This window comes from Chrysochloris asiatica, unplaced genomic scaffold (assembly GCF_000296735.1).
Source record: "Chrysochloris asiatica unplaced genomic scaffold, ChrAsi1.0 scaffold00526, whole genome shotgun sequence".
In the NCBI taxonomy this organism is placed as follows: Eukaryota; Metazoa; Chordata; class Mammalia; order Afrosoricida; family Chrysochloridae; genus Chrysochloris; species Chrysochloris asiatica.
In genome coordinates this window covers 127,061-149,913 of record NW_006409044.1, presented here as the reverse complement: position 1 = coordinate 149,913, position 22,853 = coordinate 127,061, and the positions used below count along the sequence as shown (strand labels likewise).

The 22,853-nt window shown below is 45.3% G+C and overlaps 1 protein-coding gene across 3 annotated transcripts in view; it reads left to right on the top strand.

Annotated features, from left to right (window-relative positions):
- PAX8 (paired box 8) overlaps positions 1-22,853 on the top strand; it is a 66,605-nt gene that overhangs the window by 21,040 nt on the left and 22,712 nt on the right. For all 3 annotated transcript variants that reach the window (XM_006877545.1, XM_006877544.1, XM_006877543.1), the window contains exons 2-6: positions 16,647-16,812; positions 18,573-18,770; positions 20,367-20,455; positions 20,859-20,984; positions 21,242-21,417. In XM_006877545.1, the coding sequence (XP_006877607.1) occupies positions 16,647-16,812; positions 18,573-18,770; positions 20,367-20,455; positions 20,859-20,984; positions 21,242-21,417 (755 nt within the window). The remainder of the gene's footprint in view (positions 1-16,646; positions 16,813-18,572; positions 18,771-20,366; positions 20,456-20,858; positions 20,985-21,241; positions 21,418-22,853) is intronic.

The following is a 22,853-nucleotide window of genomic DNA, read 5'->3' as shown; positions in this document are numbered from 1 at the left end:
GTAAGAACTTGTTCCCTCTTTGGAGCTACTGCTTCCATAGGTGCAGATACACATACACATTTTTGTTTGCAGATTTTGTTCACTGTATCATGCTGAGAAAAGTGGTTCTTCATTTGTTCCTACCTATTTCAGGCACTGTGGGATAAAACACTAGATTGTAAGTTTGGTTTGAACCACCAGGTCAGCAGTTCAGACTTACCAACCACTCCTTGAAAATCCTATACAGGGTTGTTATGAGTCAGAACTACTCTATGGCTCTTAACAATACTACCACCATGCCATGACTCCTAATAATCAGGCTTCTGTTTTGAACCCCCTTCTCTGAGGGCTTTGCACCTCACACACACACAAGCACACAGAGTCACATACATTCTGCATTGAATTTCTAATTGTGCCTCAAATTCAAGCCAAATCCCATCCTTAATAGCTCTCTCCACCGATCATCTGCTGCTCTGGGTTTTCCCCAAGGACTCACTTTTACTGCACCTCTCATCATATTCAACATCTCAGAAACATAAAGCCTAGGTTTAGAGTGAACTTTCTTGCTGTGTGCCATGGAGTTGGTTCCAATTCATAGAGACCCTGTATAGGGTTTCTGAGGAGTGGCTGGCAGATTTGAACCACAGATCTTGTGGTTAGCAGTCCAGTGTTTCTTGTTGTTAAGTGCCTTCAAGGTCATTAATTCAACCCTCTGGATGAAGCAGGAGTCAGCTCCTCTGTACCTCCCATGCCCCTTCTTGTCTGACATTCATGCCTATCATTTTCTTCATTTCGTTCAAGTCACTGCAGTTATCCAATCACAGCACCTGTAGTTTCCATCCTCTTCTGCGCCCTCCTCCCTCCTCCTGTTAGTACTCCGCCTTTATTTTCTCTTTCCTAATTCCCCCCACTCTCCCATTCTCTTGCTCTTTTTCTCTCCCTCCCTTCTCATTTTCATTTCCCCAAGCTTGTCACAAGGGCCCCTTCTAGCTACCTCTTTATTTCCTCTCCTGCCTATCTATGGGTAATTTAAAAATCAGTGTTCACAAAACACACATTTGTATCTGTATACCTTTGAGCTATAGAATTTGGCAGTGTATCTTTAGATATGTCATTGAGATATGGATTATTGCTGACCTATCCCCACCTGCATCCCACAGACAAATCTACATATATACCTCACCATAGGTATCCCACCAGGTTGTAGAAGGGATTTTAAAATGTGAAGGTCCATAACATGTCAGGGAAATTAGAAGTTTTTCAAGAATTAGGACTGTGCCGTCCACTCAGAAACCATTTCCCCACATACCCACAGCATGGAATTTTATTAGTCATAGAGCAGACACTCATTAAATTGAAATCTAATGAACTGAAAATTGCTCTAACATAGGCCCATTTTTTTAAATCACCATTGATATCCAAGGGCCTCTGACCCCAAGGGGGGGAAGAAGGGTAGAGCACAGTGCTGTATAGAGATGTTAGACTTTAAGCATGAATTCATGAGATGCTGGCATACCTGCTTCACAAATCCCACATACAGAGGCTCCTGCTTCTCCTACTTCAGCCCAGAGGGTCCTTCCACAGCCCAGCGTGAGAGACCAGGACTCTGGAGTATAGAGGGAGCTTTGGAGAATGGAATTTCCCAAGAAGTACTGGGAAGTTCCAGGTGTAGTTTCTTACTGGAAGTTAAATCAATTAATTAATGCTTTCAATCAGTATTTATTTGCCCATCTACAATCTACAGAGTGGATATAAACTTTGAACAACTTACACCCAAATTTTATATCCACTTAGTAGATGGTCAATAAATATTCATCAAGAGAGTTTTCTAAAAATACACCTGCCCTCCAGGACCTAGGAGTCTAAGGGGAGCTTAAAGAATCATAATGGGGTGGGAAGGCAATGCCTTCTGGCCAGGGGATGTCAGTAGGGTCAGAAGATGGGAGGAAAGAGAAAGTCCCTGAATATTGGTTCTGGATGACTTCTCTACTTAAGGAACATGGCAGAATGCAGGGTCCAAATTAACCAGTTGCCAGTGATTCCAACTCAAGATGATCCCATATGTTTCATGGTAGAAGTGTGCTCCATAGGACTCTTGTGGCCATGACCTTTTGGACACAGATAGCCCATCCTTTCTTCTGAAATGTCCAGACCACCAACACTTTGACAAGTAGTCAAACATTTAATCATTTGTGCCATCCATAGCCATCACCCTCAAACTCACATTCAGAGAGAGAGAGCGTCATCTCTCTAGGAAGAGAGGGAGTATGTGTGAGAAACAGAAATGAAAGAGAAACTGTATCCAGTCGTAGACACAGGGAAAAAATGACCCATCTACTGTTTGGCCAATTGACATAACTGAAAGGATCAAAGAAACTTTGCAGGGGTCTCCGGAAATGATTGAGGACCTTTGCCAGGGAACCCTTAGGCTTGGGGACCTTCAGGACTCAGAGTAGACCGACCATGTGTATTCCTCTTGCATCAAGCCCACAGGGAAGGAAAGCCTCTCCAGCTTCTGTGTTCCAGAGGCTTCCAAACTGGCTTCCGGAAATGGCAGGGCCTCCTATCAAGCAACAATTTTCTTAGGGAGCCTGGGGGTCTATTGACATTTGCAGCTGCTCCATCCTTGAAAATTCACATACTGGAGCCCTTCCTGAGAGGGAGGTGACAGGGTTAATTTAAGGGCTGGGGGAGGTGGAGAACGGACTTGAAACCACACAGTGAAGCCAACCAGATTAATAGAGAAAGAGAGAGGGGGGTAGACCATTAGGAAGACAAAGAGAAAATCATGCTGGAGCAATAGAAAGGGAAATCTAATATCAACTAGGGAAAAATAAATGGAGATTAGGGCAAACAAATTAGCTTTAATGGGTTCAATGCTAATACAAGAATAACAGCGGAGCTGTGAATGCCTTTGAGGGGAAGATGGGATAAAGAACCTGAGCAGTCATGCAGGCGATAAAGATTATGCAAGGAGGGGGGAGGATTGGCCAAAGGAGCTGAAGGAAGGAGGGAAAGACAAGAGAAAACTCAGGGTGAATGGATGAGGAGAGAGGTGGTGGGGAGTGATCCGCCATCTTTGAGAGGAAGGGAGAGAGTTGGGGCACAGATGGGGCTCAGAAGACATGAGAATGGAATCAAAGAGGCAGTCAGCAAGGAGAGGAAATTAAAGAAAGTGAGACAATTGGATGAAACAGAAAACAGAGGAATAAAAACCCAGAGGAGGGAAGACTGAGAAGAAAGAGGGCAGAGATGGATGTAAATAGAGTAGAGAAGAGTAAACCAATGTGGGAGAGTGAAAAGAAAATAAAGGAATCAGGCTAGTTCTCCAATAAGAGAGAATCAAAGAAAGGAAAAATCGGGCCCAAAACAAAATAAAAAAACCCAGAGAGGATTCTGAAGTGGGCTTTTAGAAAGTAACCATATTTAGTAGGTGATGTGAAGACAAATCTACTCTTGTGGGGAGGTTCTAATTGTCCCTGTAGTAACTGGGCTGCTACCAGGAACAGTGAGTACCAGGGAGCTGGGTGACAGCTAAGCAGTGCAGGACCATTGGCTTTGGAATCTAGGACCTCAGCTTGAATCTCAGTTCTGCCAATTTATGGTGATATATCTTGGGACAAGTAACCTGTCATCTCAGTTCCTCATTTTCTGGTCTGTAAATGGAAATAAGGTATTACCTACCTCACATTTCACTATGGGTTGGAACCAACTCAATGGCACTTCACAACAACAACCTCAAATTGTTGGTATGAGAGATAAATGAAAATATTTATTTAAAGTGCTGAACTTGGCCTAATAATACGAAAAATTCATAATTCTGGCTATTATTATTATTCCTAAGCATTGACAGAGAAGAGAAACTGAATACTGAAGATAACCTTCCTTTTTGCCCCCTTCCCGTTTCCTTTTCTTAATGTTCAATATTGGTTAAATCCCAGCCAAGTTTATTTCTTTCCCAGCTAGATTCTAATCCAGAGGAAACTGTTTCTCTCGCTCTCTCTGCCCTACTCATCCTCTCTCCATGTTGAGGAAGAAAGAATCGTGCTAAATTCTTCCTTACAGTCAGATGCAAGAGAATGCAAGGAAAGCAAACTTCCTACCATATTTTTCTAAGGCGCCTCTGGGAAGCCATGTTAGGTTCTTGCAATCTTCAATCTAGGAGGCTAGAAGGTGTAGAGGGGCCTCCTGACTTCCAAGATCATGTGTTAAAGAGCATAGACTCCCCAGCAGAGTGATAGAGCCCAACAGACCTGGAGAATGAATCAAGAACAAACAAAGGATTATGACAGCTGGACAGTGAATAAGGAAGTTTGGAGAAGGACTGATGCATTTGAGTTATGGTGTTGGAGGAGAATATTGAAAGTACCATGGACCCCCAAAAGAACAAACAGATCTGTGTTGGAAGAAGTACAGCTAGAATGCTCCTTAGAAACCAGGATGGTGAGACTTTGTCTCTCATACTTCAGACATATTATCAGGAGGGGGCCAGTCCCTGGAGAAGGACATCATGGATGGTAAAGTAGAAGGTCAGTAAAAAAGAGGAAGATCCTCTAACGAGATGGATTAGCACAACGATAGCTGCAATGGACTCAAGTGTAGCCAGCATTGTGAGGTTGGCACAGGACCTGGCAGTATTTCATTCTGTTGTGCATATGGTACCCTAGTCAGTACTGACAGCACCCAACAACAGGAACACCACCACCTAGACTCCTGAGATCCAGGCAACACATAAAGAGCTGGGAGGGATGATTTCCTAAACCTTAGAGCATACTTGACCCCAGTATGCCATTTTCTTACCACTAAGAATCTTGGAAAGGAGACCTGGTGGCACAGGGGGTTAAACACTGGGCTGTTAACCTAAAGATTGGCAGTTGAAATCCACCAGCTACTCTGCAGGAAAAAGATGAAGCAGTCTTCATCTGTAAAGATTTATAGCCTCACGAACCTTATGGAGCAGTTCTACTCTTGTCCCATAGGGTTGCTGTGAGTCAGATACGACTCAATGGCAAGTAAGGGGTTTGAAGGAACGAGAACAGAAGAGGGCCAGATGGGGTGAGGAAGCTTTTTTGTTTGCTGAGCAGTGAGTTAATCAAACTGAAACCATTACAAAAAACCCGTTTCCTTCCCTTACTCTTCTCATGAACCTATAATCTCCAAGAGGGTGGATAGCTATCTGTCTTGATATCCTGTGTTCCCAGAGCCTGGAGCAGTGACTGGAATAGAAGTAGGGTTGGTCAAGGCAGTTATAGCAATAGCCAATGTTTGTGGAAAGTTCCTGAGTGATGAAAGTGGTTAATGCAGCTGGCTGTTCCCAGAAAGGTTGGAGATTTGAATCTCCCTAGAGGCGCTTGGGAAGAAAGGTCTGGTGATGTAATTCTGAAAAATCAGCCATTGTAAACCCTATGGAACACAGTTCGAAACTGACACACATGTGGTCGTATTAAGTAGGAGTCAACTTAACAGCTACTAGTCTGCAATGGTTAATGTTTGTGGAGGACTGTTGTGTCCTAGGCCCTATAGCATTGTGCTACTTAGATCTTATAACAAACATACCTAAGAAAAGAGATAGAAAGAGGAGCAACCCCTGGCAAGGTTTTAGAATTAGGAAGAGGAAGAGCAGAGATTTGAATACAAGCAGTCTGTCTCCGGGGCTGCTTTCCTAACCACTAAGCTAAACTGTTGCAGTGAACAAAAAGACATGAATAAATGACCTTCACCCACTTCTCAGTGTAAGGGGTCAAATCTAAAAGCTGCTTATCAGTGTAGGTTTCTATGAGGACCTGATCTTTGGGCTATCTGGGAAGGCTTAAATGGCTGGAGGACAGTAGAGTGGCTATGTGCTTATTGTCAGAAGTGGTTCGTGTCAGCATTGCTCCAGCAGCATCAGCTGGGTCCAGATTCAAGCTCTCCCACAGCCAGCTTCATGTGTCCCTCACTCGGTATACCTAAGAAAGAGAGCGAGAGGTAAGATCCACACTAGCGTCCGAGTTCCAAGACACAGCTGCCACGGCCCTTCCTCCAAGCCTCCAGGTTCTATAACCTCTTCCCTTTACTTCCCCAGCCTGAGAGGCAGTGACCACTTCCTTAAGTCACTATTTCAGGGTTACCCCATGCCATCTTTGTGCTCTTAAACCGTCCTCCAACACCCACATAAGCAATCCTTTCTATTAAATCCCCTCTATTGGAGTTTGGAGTCCTGGTGGTGGCGCTGTGGGATAAAACACTAGACCACAAGGTCAGTTTTAACCACAAGGTCGGCAGTTCAAACTCACCATCCACATCTTGGAAACCCCTATACAGGGTTACTCTGAGTCAGAACCAACTCAACAGCACTTAACAACAACACTGAAACACCTTGAGTCCTGGTGTATAGCTGTAGGATAAACACTGGACTAACCACAGGTTAGAGGTTCAAACCTAGCAGCAGCTTCTCAGAAACCCTACCCAGGGTCACTATAAGTCAGAACCAACTCAGTGGCACTTAATAACAACTGAGTCTGGAATGTCCAAGTTCTCAGAAGGGATAGCTTTTGGTGTTAACCTCTAATCCTCTTTGATTTGAGCTCTCTTGCATGGCATCTGTTTAAATCTTCCCAACAGAGCTGTAAACCCTCAAGGGCAGAGACTGTAGGTCACTGCCCATCATTCCCATAGAGTATCTGCAGCTGGGTGAGATTGAAAAACTTCACAACTCAGAATCTGAAGACCTGTACTGGGAACACTTTCCTAATCAGTGTAAAATGGTAAAAATAATGCTCATTTCACAGAATGAGCCAGCAAAACACACAGCCTGCCACATTCAACTAAAGCTCCTCATGAAAATGTGAGGCTCTGAGTGCTCGCCAACTTGATTTAACAACAAATTAATTACACTCAACGTTGACATTGAAGATGTCACTGGTAGCAAGAAAGTCTCCACATTCATCCCCTGGTGCCTTCACATGTAAGGCAGGCCTTTTCTTTCCTGCACTGTGGTAGTTGGGTCTTCCTCTTTAATAACAACCCAGGTCTAAGAATACAGGGCTGTGGAAGATGAATAGAATTCTTCATAAGGCAAAGAAGGTGTAGGGTTCACTAAGCTTGTTGTAGGCCTGCTCTTTTCTCTCTTAAGGCCATGTTCCTTCCTCCCATTGTTCCTCCTTCCCACCTTGATTTCTTCCTTCCTTTCCCTCCCATTTTGTCGTTCCATTCAATAACTCATCCAGCATCCACTGGGTGCCTATTGTGACCAACTGTCATGCTTGGAATTAAGGCTTTCAAGATAAGAAGCCAGTGTCATTGCTCCAGGTGTACACATCTCTGTGGGACACAGCAAGTTAAGGCATATTTCGTTATGTGGCAGACATTATACTATGGATTCTTTAAAAGAAAGGACCAGAGAATGATCAGGAAAAATCAGGGAAGACTTCCTGTAGGAGGTACCTTCCTGAACAGACTTTTTTAAGGGCTGAGTGCCAATCAGTCAGGAGTCCTGGTGTGGTGCTGTGGGTTAATATGTCAGACTTGCAAAGCGTTTGAACTGCAAGGTTGGCGGTTCAAGCTCACCAGCTGTTCCTCAGAGACCCTTACAGGGTCACTATGGGTAGGAACTGACTCGGTGGCACTTTACAACAACAACAACCAATTAGTCAGGAGAAGGTGAGGGAAGGGCACTATAAGCATGGAGGGTGGCATGAACTAGGACGCAGGGGAGAATACAGAAGTTGTGAAAGAAGAGAAACAATTCCATGTTGCTAGAACATCAAATTCAAGCCTCACACAACTGCGCAATGAGGCTAGAGGGGCAAGCCAGGGCCAGGTCTGGTAAACTTTGTTCAGTAGTTTGAATTTAACTGTATAGAAAATGGTACAGTGCCTTGGAAGTATTCTTAAACATGAGAGTGACATGGTCAGACTTGGATTTGTGATGTATTGCTCTCCAACTGCGTACCACAAGGGTCACATGGGCAAGGTTGAATGCAGAAACTGCAGTCTAGTAGCTTAGTCACCTTCATCTCAGATTATATGTCAGTTAGAGAGATCATCCTTTATCACTTGGAACTAATTCTGTCTCTTACCTCCCACTCCAGTATTCACTTCGTTCTTTCCTTCTTAGCATTTATCCCACATCTATAATTATGTGTTTACTTTTAAAATATCTACTTATTCCTTGAAGGAGCTCTGGTAGCATAGTGCTTACAAGTCAGGCTGCTATTCTCACAGTCAGCAGTTCAAAACTACCAGCAGTTCTATGGGATAAAGATGAGGTTTTCCACTCCTATAAAGATTTATGGCCTTAGAAACCCTGTGCAGAGTCGCTATGGGTCGGAACTGACTCCACGGCACACCACCAGCATCACCACCTATCCCTGGACTACCAGCTTTAGAGTGAAAATTCCAGGAAGGCAGGGATCAATTCTATATAATCACTTTTAGTATAGTGCTTGACAATAAATATATGTCAAACTTGGATGGGTGAATGTTGGAGACAGCTATGAAAGTACTGGTTAGCTATGCATTTAGGAGAGAAAAATGTCATTGTTAGTGAGTTTTCTGTATGGAGTGAGTGGGATTCTAAGAGCTGTTAGTTCCTTTATATAGCATATATTTATTGAACATTGATATAATTTAACAATGAACAAAACAGACAGATATAACTTATACATATAATCATGCAAATAAATGTAAATTTACAAAGTTGGATGAATGTCATGCAAGAACACTAAAGGATGCCATGAGAGCATTTAAACCGAGACCCTAACCTACTCTGTAGGGTAAAGCAAAGCTGCCTAGAGGAAGTGATGTTGGCTTCAACTATAAGGGATGAGTAGGAGGTAGCTAAATGCAAAGGGTGGACAAGAGTTCCAGGTGGAGATAACAGTATGGGCAGAGGTCCCAAGGCAAGAGGAGACACTGCTAACTCTAAGGAAATACAAAAGGCCAATGAGGGTGTAATGCAGCATGTGGTGGGAAATGACATGAGATGAAATTGAGGGTCCCAATTTTATGCCTGCATGACATCTGATGATGCTACCATCCAAAACAACACTAGTCGAGAATACACTTTGTTATCTAAGCAGAATTTCATAGAAAGTAGAACATAAAAGTAAAGGGAAAGACCAAGGATAGAGATAACCAAAAGTCTACAATCCCATCACTGTTTGGGTAGGAAATAAAACAATGAGCGTGGGTAAGATCTCTAGGGACAGCTGTGTAGAGTGAGAAACGCAATGGGATTTGAAATAGGCATATCTATATACACATATGTATATTGTTTGATTCTGACTCAAAACTTACATATATATATATATATATATATATATTTATAGAGAGAGTGAGAGAGAGCTCTGGTAGTGTAGTGGTTATGAATCGGGCTGCGAACCTTAAGGTCAGTGGTTCGAAACTACCAGCCGCTCTGCGGGAGAAAGATGAGGCTTTCTACTCCCGTAAAGATTTACACCCTTGGAAACCCTGTACAGGGTCGCTATGGGTCGGACCCGACTCGATGGCACTTAACAACAACAACATATATATATATATATATATGTATATATAGGATAAGCACTGGACTGCTATTCAAACTCAGCAATTCAAACTCACTTACTGCTCCTTGGAAACCTTATTCAGGGAACTGACTCCACAGCACTTAAAATATATATATATTGGAGTCCTGGTGTAGTGCTGCAGATTAATGTGCTGGACTGCAAGGTCAGTAGGTTTGAACCACAAGGTCATTGTGGTTCAAGTTCACCAACCACTTCTCAGAAACCCTATACAGGGTCACTATAAGTCAGAATCAACTCGACAACAATAATATATATATATATACATTATTAAGAGAACTTCATTACAGAGAAATTAAAAGGTATAAGGAACCAGGAGGCAGCATTCTCATGGAAATCTCTTCAAGAAGGAGAACAGAATACTCTCCACCCATCCATCATCCATCACCACCCATTAGCAGTGTTTGAACACATGTCAAGCATGAAGCATATAATGAGATGACTGGTGAATGGGAAGGGAGCAGATGAAGGAAAGAGAAACAGCAAATATGATTACTTTTTGAAATTTTTGGTTGCAAATGATAGGAAGAAAGGGTTTTATAGTCAAAGGGAAAATATTTGTTATTGTTGGCTTACTTTTGTTTTTGCTGATAGGGAGTAGGGACTAAGTATGGATGAATTGAAATGCCTTTGTAGGACAGGGAAAGGGAGAAGTAAATAATATGGAAGGCATTGGAAGCTAATTTACAGAGTAGGATCCCAGAACAGGTAGAAGGATGAACAATGAATGAGAAATATAGCAGTACTTTTGCCTAGCTGCCATCTCTCTTCCCCAGTTACCCCTAGGAGGAGAAATCTAAGGCTCAGCAATGCCAAGAGACATTCCCCAAGTTGGGGTGAAACCTGATGTAGAAAGCTGCTCTCCAGCACGCCAACTCCTTTCATCCTTACTCTAGAAGGGCTAATGTCTCCAGGTGAGCCATAACCTCTGCATGGCTGCTGAGTGATGCTGTGTACAGACTTGGGTAGAAGTTGGAACAAAAGCCTAAGACAGTGGGACTCCATGGTTCTAGAATGCATTCTCTAGGAGCAGTTGGAGACAGAGACCCTGCCCTTTATTCTAGAAAGGCACCAAACCAACTAGAACAGCTGGAAAGTTATGAGAGAGATCACAAACCTGCAGTGCAAGTGATCGTGCTGAGGACTGGCAAAAACACTGGGCTGAGCATGTCACAGACTGATTAGCATTGGCAAGGCCATGTCTTTGTGGAAAGGGAGTAGGGTACCCCAAAGCAACCACTGCACCTCCCACTATTTCCCTGCCAAGGCTCAAACTCCCACCTGACACTCTATTGGGACAAAGCAAAAATCCTCAGGTAGTTTAATGGAAAATTTTTGTAGAGTAACACATTGAACCACTCACTGCCATTTTATCACTAATCAGAGCCTGAGGGATATAGAGGAAAGGGATGGGGTGTACAATTTGGGGGTCCCACAATGGGAAATCCATAAAATAATCATCACAACAACTCCTCACATTTGCAAAGCAGTTTTCTGTGACATGTATGTTAGTTACCACAGAGTTTGCTCTTACTCTTGAAGACCGTGTATATAGTGGAATGAAATGTTGTCCAGCCTTGCGTCACTTTCATGATCATTGGCCTACTGGAGTACATTGTTATGGCTAGTGTGTCATTTCCATTGACATGTATATTCTGAAGCATGTATATTAACAAAAGTTAAACCTTTGGGTCTTCAGGTGCTATATAGACAGACAGAGTTCCTGTCCTTGAAGAACTCGAAAAGGAGTCTAAACAGATAAGGTTACATGGTGTCAGTTTTATGATAGAGTCTTAAAGACTATCCACAAGATTGTGGTGGCATGGGAAAAATAGCCCTACATCTTAAGGCTTAGGTATTGGTCAGGTGGCAAGGATTTTGAGCAATGAGCCTTTCTCTTTTCCTTTTCTATCTCTATTGTTCAATGTCCCCTTAAGGGTGATGAAATGACCAAATATAAGATCTTCTTATATCATCACTTCTCCGAAGTATACATATTTGGATCATGTTTCTCCGAAAGCTTCGCAGAACTCCAAATCCTTTTACTACAAGATCAATTTTTTCCAGGCCTGGGAAAGTCTGAACTCCCTTGTCTGAGTACCTTCACACTCAGGAACCTGTTTGTCTCTGGCCAGGCTGTCTTGTCTTCTCCTCCACACTCACCCTCTCCACCCACGTTCCTGAAGAAGTGTCCCTAGACAACACAAAGATCCTTTGCCTATGAAGCTTCAAACCTCTTCCTAGTTCACACCTTGCCCCCAGCCCAAACATAAGGCTCCCACTCATTTAAGGGTTCCGGCCTCAAGGCCCACCAGATCCATAGCCACATGCAAAGGTGGTCACACAGTGGGCAGGCCCTCACCAGTGCAGGAAGGAAGACTGCACCCACCTGGGGGCATTTGTGCTGACTCACCCAGTGTCCACTCCCCCACACCGGACACAGGAAGGACAAAATTCTTTCCATTACAAAGACTCGATTCAAAACCTCAAACCATAAGGGCCATCTTCGACCTCTACTTCCTGTCTGACCTACAAACACAAGAAGTAGCTTTCAATTGCTTGATCTCTGATATGGCACTCTAGGATAAGCACTGGACTGGTAACCAAAAAGTCAGCAGTTCAAACCCACCAGCCACTCTCAGAAACCCTATCCAGGGTCATTACTGACTCAACAGCACACAACAACAAATCAAGACCTTGCCCATGGATTTTTTCCTGTGGAAACATCTTCACCATGTTGCCTTCTAGACTCCCTCCCTGAAACTTCCCTCTGACCACTCATTGGCTCCTCTAGCTCCTGGACTTACCTCTTTCAAGAGATTTCCACCTTAACATAGTAATTCCCAATTTATCTGATTATTTAACCCCAAAAGATTGTAAGTTCCTTGAGAGTCAAGATCCTTGTTTTATTCAAAGTTATAAAGGCATGTACCTGACTCATGGAAGGTGTTCACTCATTATGTATTGAGATGGAAAGAAATGATAACCATATTACACAAACAATAAGAAAAACAAAGACAAGAAGTTGCAGGTTGGTTTCATCAGTCTGTGTTTTAACAAGACCCCCAAGTGACTCTGATGTACACTCTAATTTGAGAACCACTTCCTTAGCCTAGACCTAGAGTCAAGCTTTGACCATAATATTCACCAATGTGAATATTAAACATGAGAGGAGAGTTGCACACTCGTCTCAATATTTTCAGCTAACCATATACTTTTTCATTCTCATCCCCCTATCTTCTTACAGCTGCTGTTATAGATCAGCAGCAGGCACAACAGAAAAAGTTTTGTTTAGCTCCATTAAATTGAGAAAAAAAAATACTATACATTATAGAAGGTTCAAGCTCACTAGCTGCTCCTTAGAAGCCCAATACAGAATCACTATGGGTCAGAATCAACTGCACAGTAACAACAAAATAGATTATAAAACAAAAAAAAAAACCTCTTCAAGTGATAAGATTAATATTCAGCAGAGTCAGGCAGGAATCACCAAGAAAGATTCTTTCATTATAACACAAAGTCACTGAGACACTGAGTAAAATAAAGCACAAGTAAAAGAAATCACATAGTTTGGGTGTCAGAGGTGTGAACGCCTCTTCCCCTTCACACAGGTGCTGGCTAATCTAGTAAATAACCATCCTGGATCCTAAAGATTTGTGTTCCTAAAAATTCTGGATTAACCATTTAGGATAATTTAGAACGATAGCCTTCCCAACTGTATTGGAGAAGCAGGGGAGATTTTTGTTTTTGTTTTAAAGGTTGTTGTTGTTGTGAGTTGCTGTCAAGTCAGTTCCGACCCATAGCGACTCTGTATAGGGTTTCCAAGGAGCAGCTGGTGAGCCTAAACTGCCAACCTTGCAGTTCAAATGGCTTTACAGTCTGGCACATTAACCTACAGCACCACACTAGGACTCTTTAAGGTTTGTTGTTGTTGTTAGGTGCCATCAAGTCGATACCAACTCATAGCAACCTTATGCAGAGCAGAACGAAACACTGCCAGATCCTGAGCCAACTTCACTACTTTTGCCACACTTGAGCCCATTGATGCTGCCACTTGGCCAATCCATCTCGCTGGGGATCTTCCTCTTTTTCTCTGACCCTCTACCTTACCAAACATGATATCCTTCTCCAGCGACTGGTCCCTCCTGACAATATGTCCGAAGCATGAAAGACGAAGTTTGGCCATCTTGGCCTGTAAGGAGCACTCTGTTTGTACTTCTTCCAAAACAGATCTATTGGTTCTTTTAAAGGTAGAGTTACCCAATTATTTCCTATTGTTGTTGTGTGTGTGTTTAACTACTACCTTTTTAGTGGTGAAGACTCCTCAATCCCCATAGGAAGTCTTGCTTCCACTTACAGAGGGCCTAACCCAAACATGTAAACCTCAGTGGACTAGGTAAGTAACAAAAGTTTTGACAAATGGAGACAGAGCTTTACTGCTCAGTCCTGTTTGTGTTTGGATGGCTGCTTGCTCCCCCTTGTGTTCAGTGCCTAGACCCAAGAGAGCAGAAAAGCAAGAAGATGGAATGAGGGATCAAATGGCTACTGTGGATGCCCATGGCAGGCTGCTGGGGCCAGAGAAAAGCCAGTGGGATAGGCTCTGGAGTCGGCACAGCTCTGCAGTCCATGTGGGCAATGCTAAAAGTCTCTCTGGATGACTTCCCAGTTCTGGTGCCTTTGGAATTCACTCTTTGGGACAATGTGCCTGGAATGCAGACAGGTGGAAGCTGTGCCCAAGCTCAGCCAACTGCCACCATCAGGAGGTGGCCCACAGCGCTCCTCCTGCTCAGGGTTTGACTAGGGACTGGGCTTTTCCTCCTGACTTATGGCTCAAGCCACAGTCTTCTAATTTGTTTTGTGTTGTTTTAAGGGAAATTGAGTGTTCTGCTGAAGACAGTTTGGGCCCCTGAGGAGATATTACAAGGCAGTTCTGAATGTGCTAAGTCAGTGGGTGATAATGGGCACTGTGTGCCCAGCAAAGGTACTTCCCACCCCCTGCATAAATAATCCTTCACTGGTTTATACAAAAGCCCAGCAATTGGACTGTCCTCTCCTGCCCGCTCCCAGGACAGCATCATCTCACCACCCGACAGATCACCAAATCACTGTCCTCCTCTCCTGCCAGCTCCCAGGACAGCATCATCTCACCATCCCTGCCAGATCACCAAATCACTGTCCTCCTCTCCTGCCAGCTCCCAGGATGGCATCATCTCACCATCCCTGCCCGATCACCAAATCACATCTCTTTATGCTATGGCCATGGCACCTTCAGGGCCAGTCTCAGGTCCCGAGGCCAGTGCTGGCCATCCAACTGGACCCCCTCGGGAAGCAGCACTGATTGGAGCCTTAAGTCCTCCTTATATAAACTTGGTCCTGTAAGTCATACAAATCAAATCAATAAAACTCTCCAAACCCCAGTCTCCTCATCCGCACAGTCGCCATTTCAGTCCTGAAGATACCCCAACATGAATCTAGGGAGTTTATCAAGCTGATTAGGCTGATAAAGCTATACAAATACCTTCTTGCCTCCAAGTCTTCACACATGCTGTTTCCATTGTCTGGAACACTTTTCTCCCTTCTCAGCTTAGCCTTTTCCAGGAACCCTTCTATGGCCCCATGAGCCTGAGCTAAGACCCCTCCACTGTTGGCCTGTTCTCTGCACTTCTGTGGTCCTGGTAATGATGGTGCAGTATTGTAAATGCTGTTCTCAGGTTTGTGCCCCTACTACAAACCTTGTAGTAGAGGAGCTCTGGTAGTGTAGTGGTTATGATTTGGGCTGCGAACCGCATGGTCAGCAGTTCGAAACTACCAGCTGTTCCGCAGGAGAAAGATGAGGCTTTCTGCTCCTGTAAAGATTTACAGCCTCAGAAACTGTGTACAGGGTCACTATGAGTTGGAACTGACTCCACGGCACATAACCACCACACAAACCTTGTGGGGAAAGAGCAGAGACCACCACGGCATGATTCACCTCAGTATGTACAATAGCTATGTGTTTGAATAAGCTCATGGGCTCTGAATGAAATACCCAAGGCAGACTGAATCAGAAAGGTGGCAAAGGCAATAGATGTACTTACCTACCCATGGCATCTAACCACCACTACCACCACCCATGGCATATACAGGTTCTGCAGCCTGGCCAGGCCAATCCTGAGACCATGAGTGTGTGTGTGTGTGCTAGTGAGGCCTCAGCCAGTCATTTTCAGATCCCTGGACTATTTAGGTCCTTGAGTGGCCAAAGAATTTGCACCTGAATACCAGCCGCTCCTCACAAACCCTATACAGGGTTGATATAGGTGGGAACCAACTCACAGTACTTAGCAACAATAGCTAAGGTTGGCAGTTTGAACTTATTCAGTGAGTCATGGGAGAAAGGCTTGGTGGTCTCTGTCCATAAAGTTGACAGCTGTTCGGCATTTCTACTCTGTAACACATGGGTCATCGGGACTCAAAATGGAATCGAATCACCTTGGCTGCAAAGGGTTTGGGGGTTCGGGACTGCTTGTTAAAGAGAGAAGAAACCTTGGGGGTTGTGCCACTTTGGAGCCCACAGGCAGAGTTCTGGGCCCTACTCCGCCTCACCTCAACCAAAGAAGCTCTGCTTTTATGAGTCTGTGTTCTCAATGAAATTTTGTTTTAAAAACCTTGTTCTATGGAGAAAAATGAGAGTGAGAAAGACATTTGAAAATCACTTTTATTTTACAGATGAGAAACAAAAATACCCAGAGAGGAGAGGGAACCTTTCTGAGGTCACACAACTGAGTATCAGTGTGTGAACATCTGGACCCCTGAGTTTTTACAGTTGTTCATTTCAGAGGGAGGGAAGGGTAGGGTGGAGAGAAAAGCTGAGGGTCTGAGAAAAGACTGAGCCAGTCCAATGGATCCCCAGATCATGAAATCCTCCTCTGTAATCATCAGCTGCACCCCGAACTTCCCCCACCTCCCTTCGTCCGCCTGTGGAAGCCCTCCTGGGAGGTGGGACACAGGAGAAGGTGGTGGTAGAAACTCGAGTTCCTGACCACGGCAGCACACGTTCTTAGGCACCTGCACTCACGGCTTATTCCTGCCCAACCTTCCCACCTGGTCCTAACCAACTTCTCCCTGGGGCTGTTGTCTCCACAGGTCATGGAGGGCTGAACCAGCTGGGAGGGGCTTTTGTGAATGGCCGACCCCTGCCAGAAGTGGTGCGCCAACGGATTGTAGACCTGGCCCACCAGGGTGTACGGCCCTGTGACATTTCCCGGCAACTCCGTGTCAGCCATGGCTGTGTCAGCAAGATCCTTGGGAGGTAAGCACGAAATTCATCCAAGTGCCACCTTCCCTCAGAGCTTTCTTTCTGCAGCCCACCCTACAAGCTGACTTTTCTCCCTGGAACTGGTGGTCAGTTCCCTGAGGTGTGGCTCTGGTGCGGGATGTTCTGATGGTTGGGTCTCATGTTTTCTCAGCCATTTCCATCCCTCCCACCCACCCCCTCCTGCTGCCCTTCTAAATTTTTTTGTCTTACCCTTCTTCCCATTTCTCTCTCCTTTAGTTTCTCCATCTTCCCTTTCCTCCTTCATTCTATTTCTCATTTTCTACGGGCTCCATTCTGAAGCAGGAATAGCTTATCTTCTGTATCCCAAGTACCCTCCCCATGCTGACCCCTAGGGAAGTGGACCTACCATGGAAGAGCACGCCATCAGGCCTACCCCCTACAAGGAGCTCTCCGTGTATGCTTTTCAAGCCATCATTTTCAGAGTTCCTACAAAAAACTCATTGGCGCTGCTTGATCAAATGTAGTTTCCTAGGTCTCAGATCAGGCCTACTGAATTGGCCTTGCTAGAAGGCAGACCTGGATGCTGTATTTTTTATGGAATAACCAGGTGATGCTTACAAACAGTAAGGACTGAGAACCACTGTGCTACAAGGCCCCAGAAGGATTCATAATTCTTCCTGTACAATGTACTCACTTGGAAAGCCTTAATTAAAATGGAAAAAAAAAAAAAAATGTCTAGACCCAACTGTACACCATTAAATTGGAACTTCAGGGAAATGGGCACAAACATTAGCATGTTTTTTAAAGAGGTGCTGTGGTTTGATAAGGCAAAGGGGTCTGAACTGTAACTTATTCGCAGACAGCTCTGCTGCTTGACTGAAGTTGTAAGGGAAAGGTATGATCCTTTGCTGGGGTTGGGAGAGGGGATTCCTGGGATTGGCAGTGGTGTTCCCAAAGAGGAGCTGAGCCCTGGATGGCAGTGACAAGTGAATGGAATTTTAAAGGGCCAGATTTTTACCTTGTGGCAAAAGAGACTACAGAGTCTGCACAACAAGAAAGGGAGGGTATCCTGACATAGACCTTTGATCTATCAAAACAACTACTAGTTAGTCCAGGTAGGAAGCTGAAGGGACCACGTACAAACCTTGGAAAATGAGACTCAATCCAAGGAATTGGACCTGGACAGGGATGAAAGCCAGGTTGGGATTCCAGAGTCCATGACAAGAGCAGCTCCAGCTGGAACCAAGCAACCTGATAGAAAAGAGTCTTATGTTGACAGTGACAGGGTAGGGATGAGGCCTGTGGCTCAGATTTTGAAAAGGAACCAGAAAGACAGGCAGAGGGCCCAGTGACCCCAGCTTAGTTCCCTAGGTAGGTGTAAAACCAGGTTGGTCAAGAAGAATAGAAGGTAAAGTTTTAGCCATGAATTGATAGAAGAAGTCACTGAGAACCTGTAAGTCACACAAAACACACATGACAAAATTTCTTTTCTTTGCAGAAAATCTTTTTTTTCTGTATGTGGCCCATAAGATGGCTTCTGCAGGTGTTCTGCCTCAGGATATTGGCTAGGGAGAAGGGAAGGAATAAAGTCAGGCATCCTAGGGTGAGATGTTTAGCAGAAGGTTCTCACTGAACAACAGCATAAACCTACAGAAACAAGGAAAACAGACAATCCTGGAACCCCAGGTGTTTGAGGCAAGATGACTCAGGGGAATGTGAGGCTCAGAGCTAATCCCATTCCAAAGACCCTACCTGCTTATTGGGTAATTTGGGGGGGTTCTCTATTGGAGTAGGTACTACGAGACTGGCAGCATCCGGCCTGGAGTGATAGGGGGTTCCAAGCCCAAGGTGGCCACTCCCAAGGTGGTGGAGAAGATTGGGGACTACAAGCGGCAGAACCCTACCATGTTTGCCTGGGAAATCCGAGACCGGCTCCTGGCTGAAGGCGTCTGTGACAATGACACTGTGCCCAGCGTCAGCTCTATCAACAGGTGAGAGAGAGACAGTAACCTTTGGGATTAGAGTGAGAATCACTGGGCTTCAGGGGTATGGTTAAAAGGACCAGCTTAGGTGGAGTGGACATTGCAAAGGGGACTTGTGTTGAAGAACCAGGCAGGCAGCACCCCTGGCCCAGGGCAGGCAGGCATATTATCACTCTGCTTTCTCACCTGTTCCATTCTGTGGACATCCCCCAGGGCATCCTTCCCTCCCACTGGAATGCTATAAGCAATCTCCTTCCTCACATACCAATTCGTCCTTCATTCAGTAAAAATCTTCTTGAGTTGATCATTTCCTTAGCCATAGACCCCTAATCTGGCCCTCATTCAAGCATTCACACATAGGTTTAGTCATTCAATTATTCATTCCCTACTTCCAACAATCAAGGAGCTCTGGTAGTGTAGTGGTTATGAATCAGGCTGCTATCCTCAGGGTTAGCAGTTTGAACTACCAGCTGTTCTGCAGGAGAAAGATGAGTCTTTCTGCTCCCGTAAAGATTTACAGCTTCAGAAACCCTGTACAGGGTCGCTATGAGTCGGAACCAACTCCATGGCACATAACAACAACAACTTCTAGCAGTCATTTCATTCACTCATTCTTTCACCATTCATACATTCACACACAATTCACTCATTATGCACATGAGCTTACAGTCTAATGGGCAAGCAGATACTAATCAAGCAACTGCATAAACAATTGTAAAAGTTCAACTCTGTCTTGTAGAAGAGGCACCTGAGGGCCTGTGATTTGGTTTAAGTAGATTGTGAAAGGCCTCTCCTTGAGGAAGAAACAGTGAGCCTGAGTTAGCTGGGTAAAAGGGAAGGGAAAGAGCTTTGAGTACAAGAAATGGCAAGTACAAAAGTCCTGTGGCTAGCAGGATTGTATGCAAAAAGATGAAAGAAGGCTGGAGACCCAGCAGAGACTGCCGTCAGGGGCTGGGAGTATTAGCGCATATTCTGGCCTTTGGAAGTCTTTGACAAAGGCTGACTGACTTGCATTTCAGAAAGCCCACTCTGGCTCCTGTCTGGAGACTAGATTAGAAAGGGATACGTGTGGAAGAGGGTGGACCAGTGAGTGATCCTGGAAAGAAAAAGCCACTGGTGGTATGGACTAGGTTATGGATAGTGAGATGGAGAGGAGGCTAAATGCAGGTGAGACTTAGGTCAGAACCACAGAATCATGAGAAGCTTGATAGGTAAGTGAGGGCCAGGCATATCATCAACCCCACCTGGAGTTCTGCCTTGAGTGCCAATCATGAAATGGGGTCACTCAGATGCAAGTCCCCAGAGTGATTCATAGCTTGGGCTGCACACTGGACTCACTTTGAAAGCCTTAATTAAAATGAAAACAAACAAAAAATAAGTCAATGTCCAGACCCTACCCTATACCATTAAGTTGGAATTTCAGGGGTGAACTTGATATGAGAAATAAGGTCAAGGGTTTAATTGTGGACGGTTTGAGTTTAATCGTAGATGGGTTGAGTTTGAGCTATCTGAATGAGATGTCAAAAAGGCAGTTGGATCTGGGGCAGTCAGGAGTCCAATAAATTTCTTTTTCTCTGTCACAATCTTTTCTTTTCTTCTCCACAGAATCATCCGGACCAAAGTGCAGCAACCATTTAACCTCCCCATGGACAGCTGCGTGGCCACCAAGTCCCTGAGCCCAGGACACACGCTGAGTGAGTGTTGACTACCGCTGTATGCAGACACACATGTACGCATATACTACCTACATATACACAGATGCTCACGCCAACATGCCCACACATACACAACCTAGATGTACACAGAGCAGTTCCGTTGGAACGAAACCTTGCATGGTTCTCAGGAAAGATTCATTTTAGAAATATTTTATTTAGTGATGGAAAAACTTCAGACAGCCTTGATTCCAAGATTCTGTTGCACCAATAGCCCCCTTAAAGGAATGACCTCCGAGTTTCTCAAGGGGTCAATCCTCCATAGGTTGCTTGTTGCCTGCTCCACAGGGGCACCTGGGGCTGTGAGGAAGTTGCTTCCCTCCCAGGGGTTCTGACTCTCTCTCTCTCTCTCTCTCTCTCTCTCTCTCTCTCACACCCCCTGCAGTCCCCAGTTCAGCTGTAACACCCCCAGAGTCACCACAGTCAGATTCCCTGGGCTCCACCTATTCCATCAACGGGCTCCTGGGGATCGCTCAGCCTGGTGGTGACAGCAAGAGAAAAATGGATGACAGTAAGTATTGACAGGGGACAGGATGGGGTGCAAGAGGGCAGGTACTGAAGACAGAAACCCCTCATGACCCAGGACTTTGTTGTGGCTCTGTAACCCCAGCCCTCAGAGTGGTGTGCCCTGTCTCTGAGCCACCCACAGCCTTGGGAGCCTGGGAGCCCGGACCATTCTGCCCCTCCATGCCAGCTCAACTGCTCAAAGTAGGGGAGCAGGGGGATGGTTAGATGGGTCCCACTAAAACCTCTTTCTTGGGACACCAGGTGACCAGGACAGCTGCCGGCTGAGCGCCGACTCCCAGAGCAGCAGCAGTGGGACCCGGAAGCACCTTCGCACGGACACCTTCAGCCAGCACCACCTGGAGCCACTTGAGTGCCCGTTTGAACGACAGCACTACCCGGAGGCCTATGCATCCCCCGGTCACACCAAAGGCGAGCAGGTGAGATGCTGGTCCCTAGGGGAGGAGGGCAGGTCCAGAAGCAATCTGCAGTCCTACCTCAAAGCCAGCCCAGAAATCAGACATGTGCTGCGTGCAGCTCAAAGCCTGATCGTGGACTTTATGTCATCAGATGTTCTGACACCTGCCTCCCTCTTCTCCCAAGACCTCAGAGCCTGCTTCTATTGCTTCCAGGGAGGGCAGCACAGCCTGGTCATGCCATTCTCTTGCCTTCTATGACTCCCCTAGACCACAGGGCCAGGTCCCAGCTCTAGAGCGGCAGCACAAAGCCTTGCTGACCTCAGTCAACAGTTCTCGCCCCACCTCTGGCTGCTCACTCTGCACACCCCATGGTTCTGCATGACTCATGCTCCTGAGCATGCCAGCCTCGTTCACACCTCTCTGCCCTCACCCATGGTGTGTCCTCCTCTCCAAATGCCTTTCCGCCTACTTCGCAGCCTGGAAAAATACCACCTGACCATCATGACTCAGCTCAGACCTCCCATCCCCTGCTCCAGGAATCCTGCCCTGCCCCTCAGACAGAATACAACTCTCCTAATCACAGAATAGGAGTCCTGGTGTGGCGCTGTGGGTTAATGCGACAGACTGCAAAGCCATTTGAACTGCAAGGTTGGCAGTTCAAGCTCACCAGCTGCTCCTCGGAAACTCTATACAGGGTTGCTATGGGTCAGCACCAACTCAGCAACACTTCACAACAACAACAACAACAATCACAGAATAAGGAGCTCTGGTAGCGTAGTGGTTATGATCGGGCTGCTAACCTCATGGTCAGTAGTTCGAAGCTACCAGTGGTTCCACAGGAGAAAGATGAGGCGTTCTGCTCCCATAAAGATTTGCAGCCTCGGAAACCCTATACAGGGTCGCTATGAGTCGGAATCGACTCGATGGCACTTAACAATAATCACAGAATACCCTCTTAATCACTTTTCATGCCTGGGGTCTTGTAATAATCTGGACAGAGGTGTGAAAGAGACCATGAGGTTTTTTAAGACAGGACAACATTTTATACATCTTTAAAAAAAAAATTTCTGGCACCTAACACTGTGCCCAGTTATACTAAACCAAGCTAAAACCATTGCTGTCAAGTTAATACCTACTCATGGTAACCCCGTGTGTGTCAAAAGAGAACTACACCCCACAGGGTTTTCCTGGTTGTGGCCTTTGAGAAGCAGATTGTCAACCCTTCCTTCAGTTAGTAGTCAAGTGCTTAGCCCCCAGTTATAAGGGATACTCAGTAAAGTTTTCTTAAATGAATGAGTTGAGAATTTGGGACAACAAATCGCAAAGTTACAAGGGAATGCTTACTCCCAACATTCAGACAGGTGGAATAGAGGATCGCGAGTGCGTTGCTGTAAGAAGCTGGCAAACCAACAGAAAGGAGATTCAAATCTCAGACCTTCTCTGGCTGCTGGTCTCTT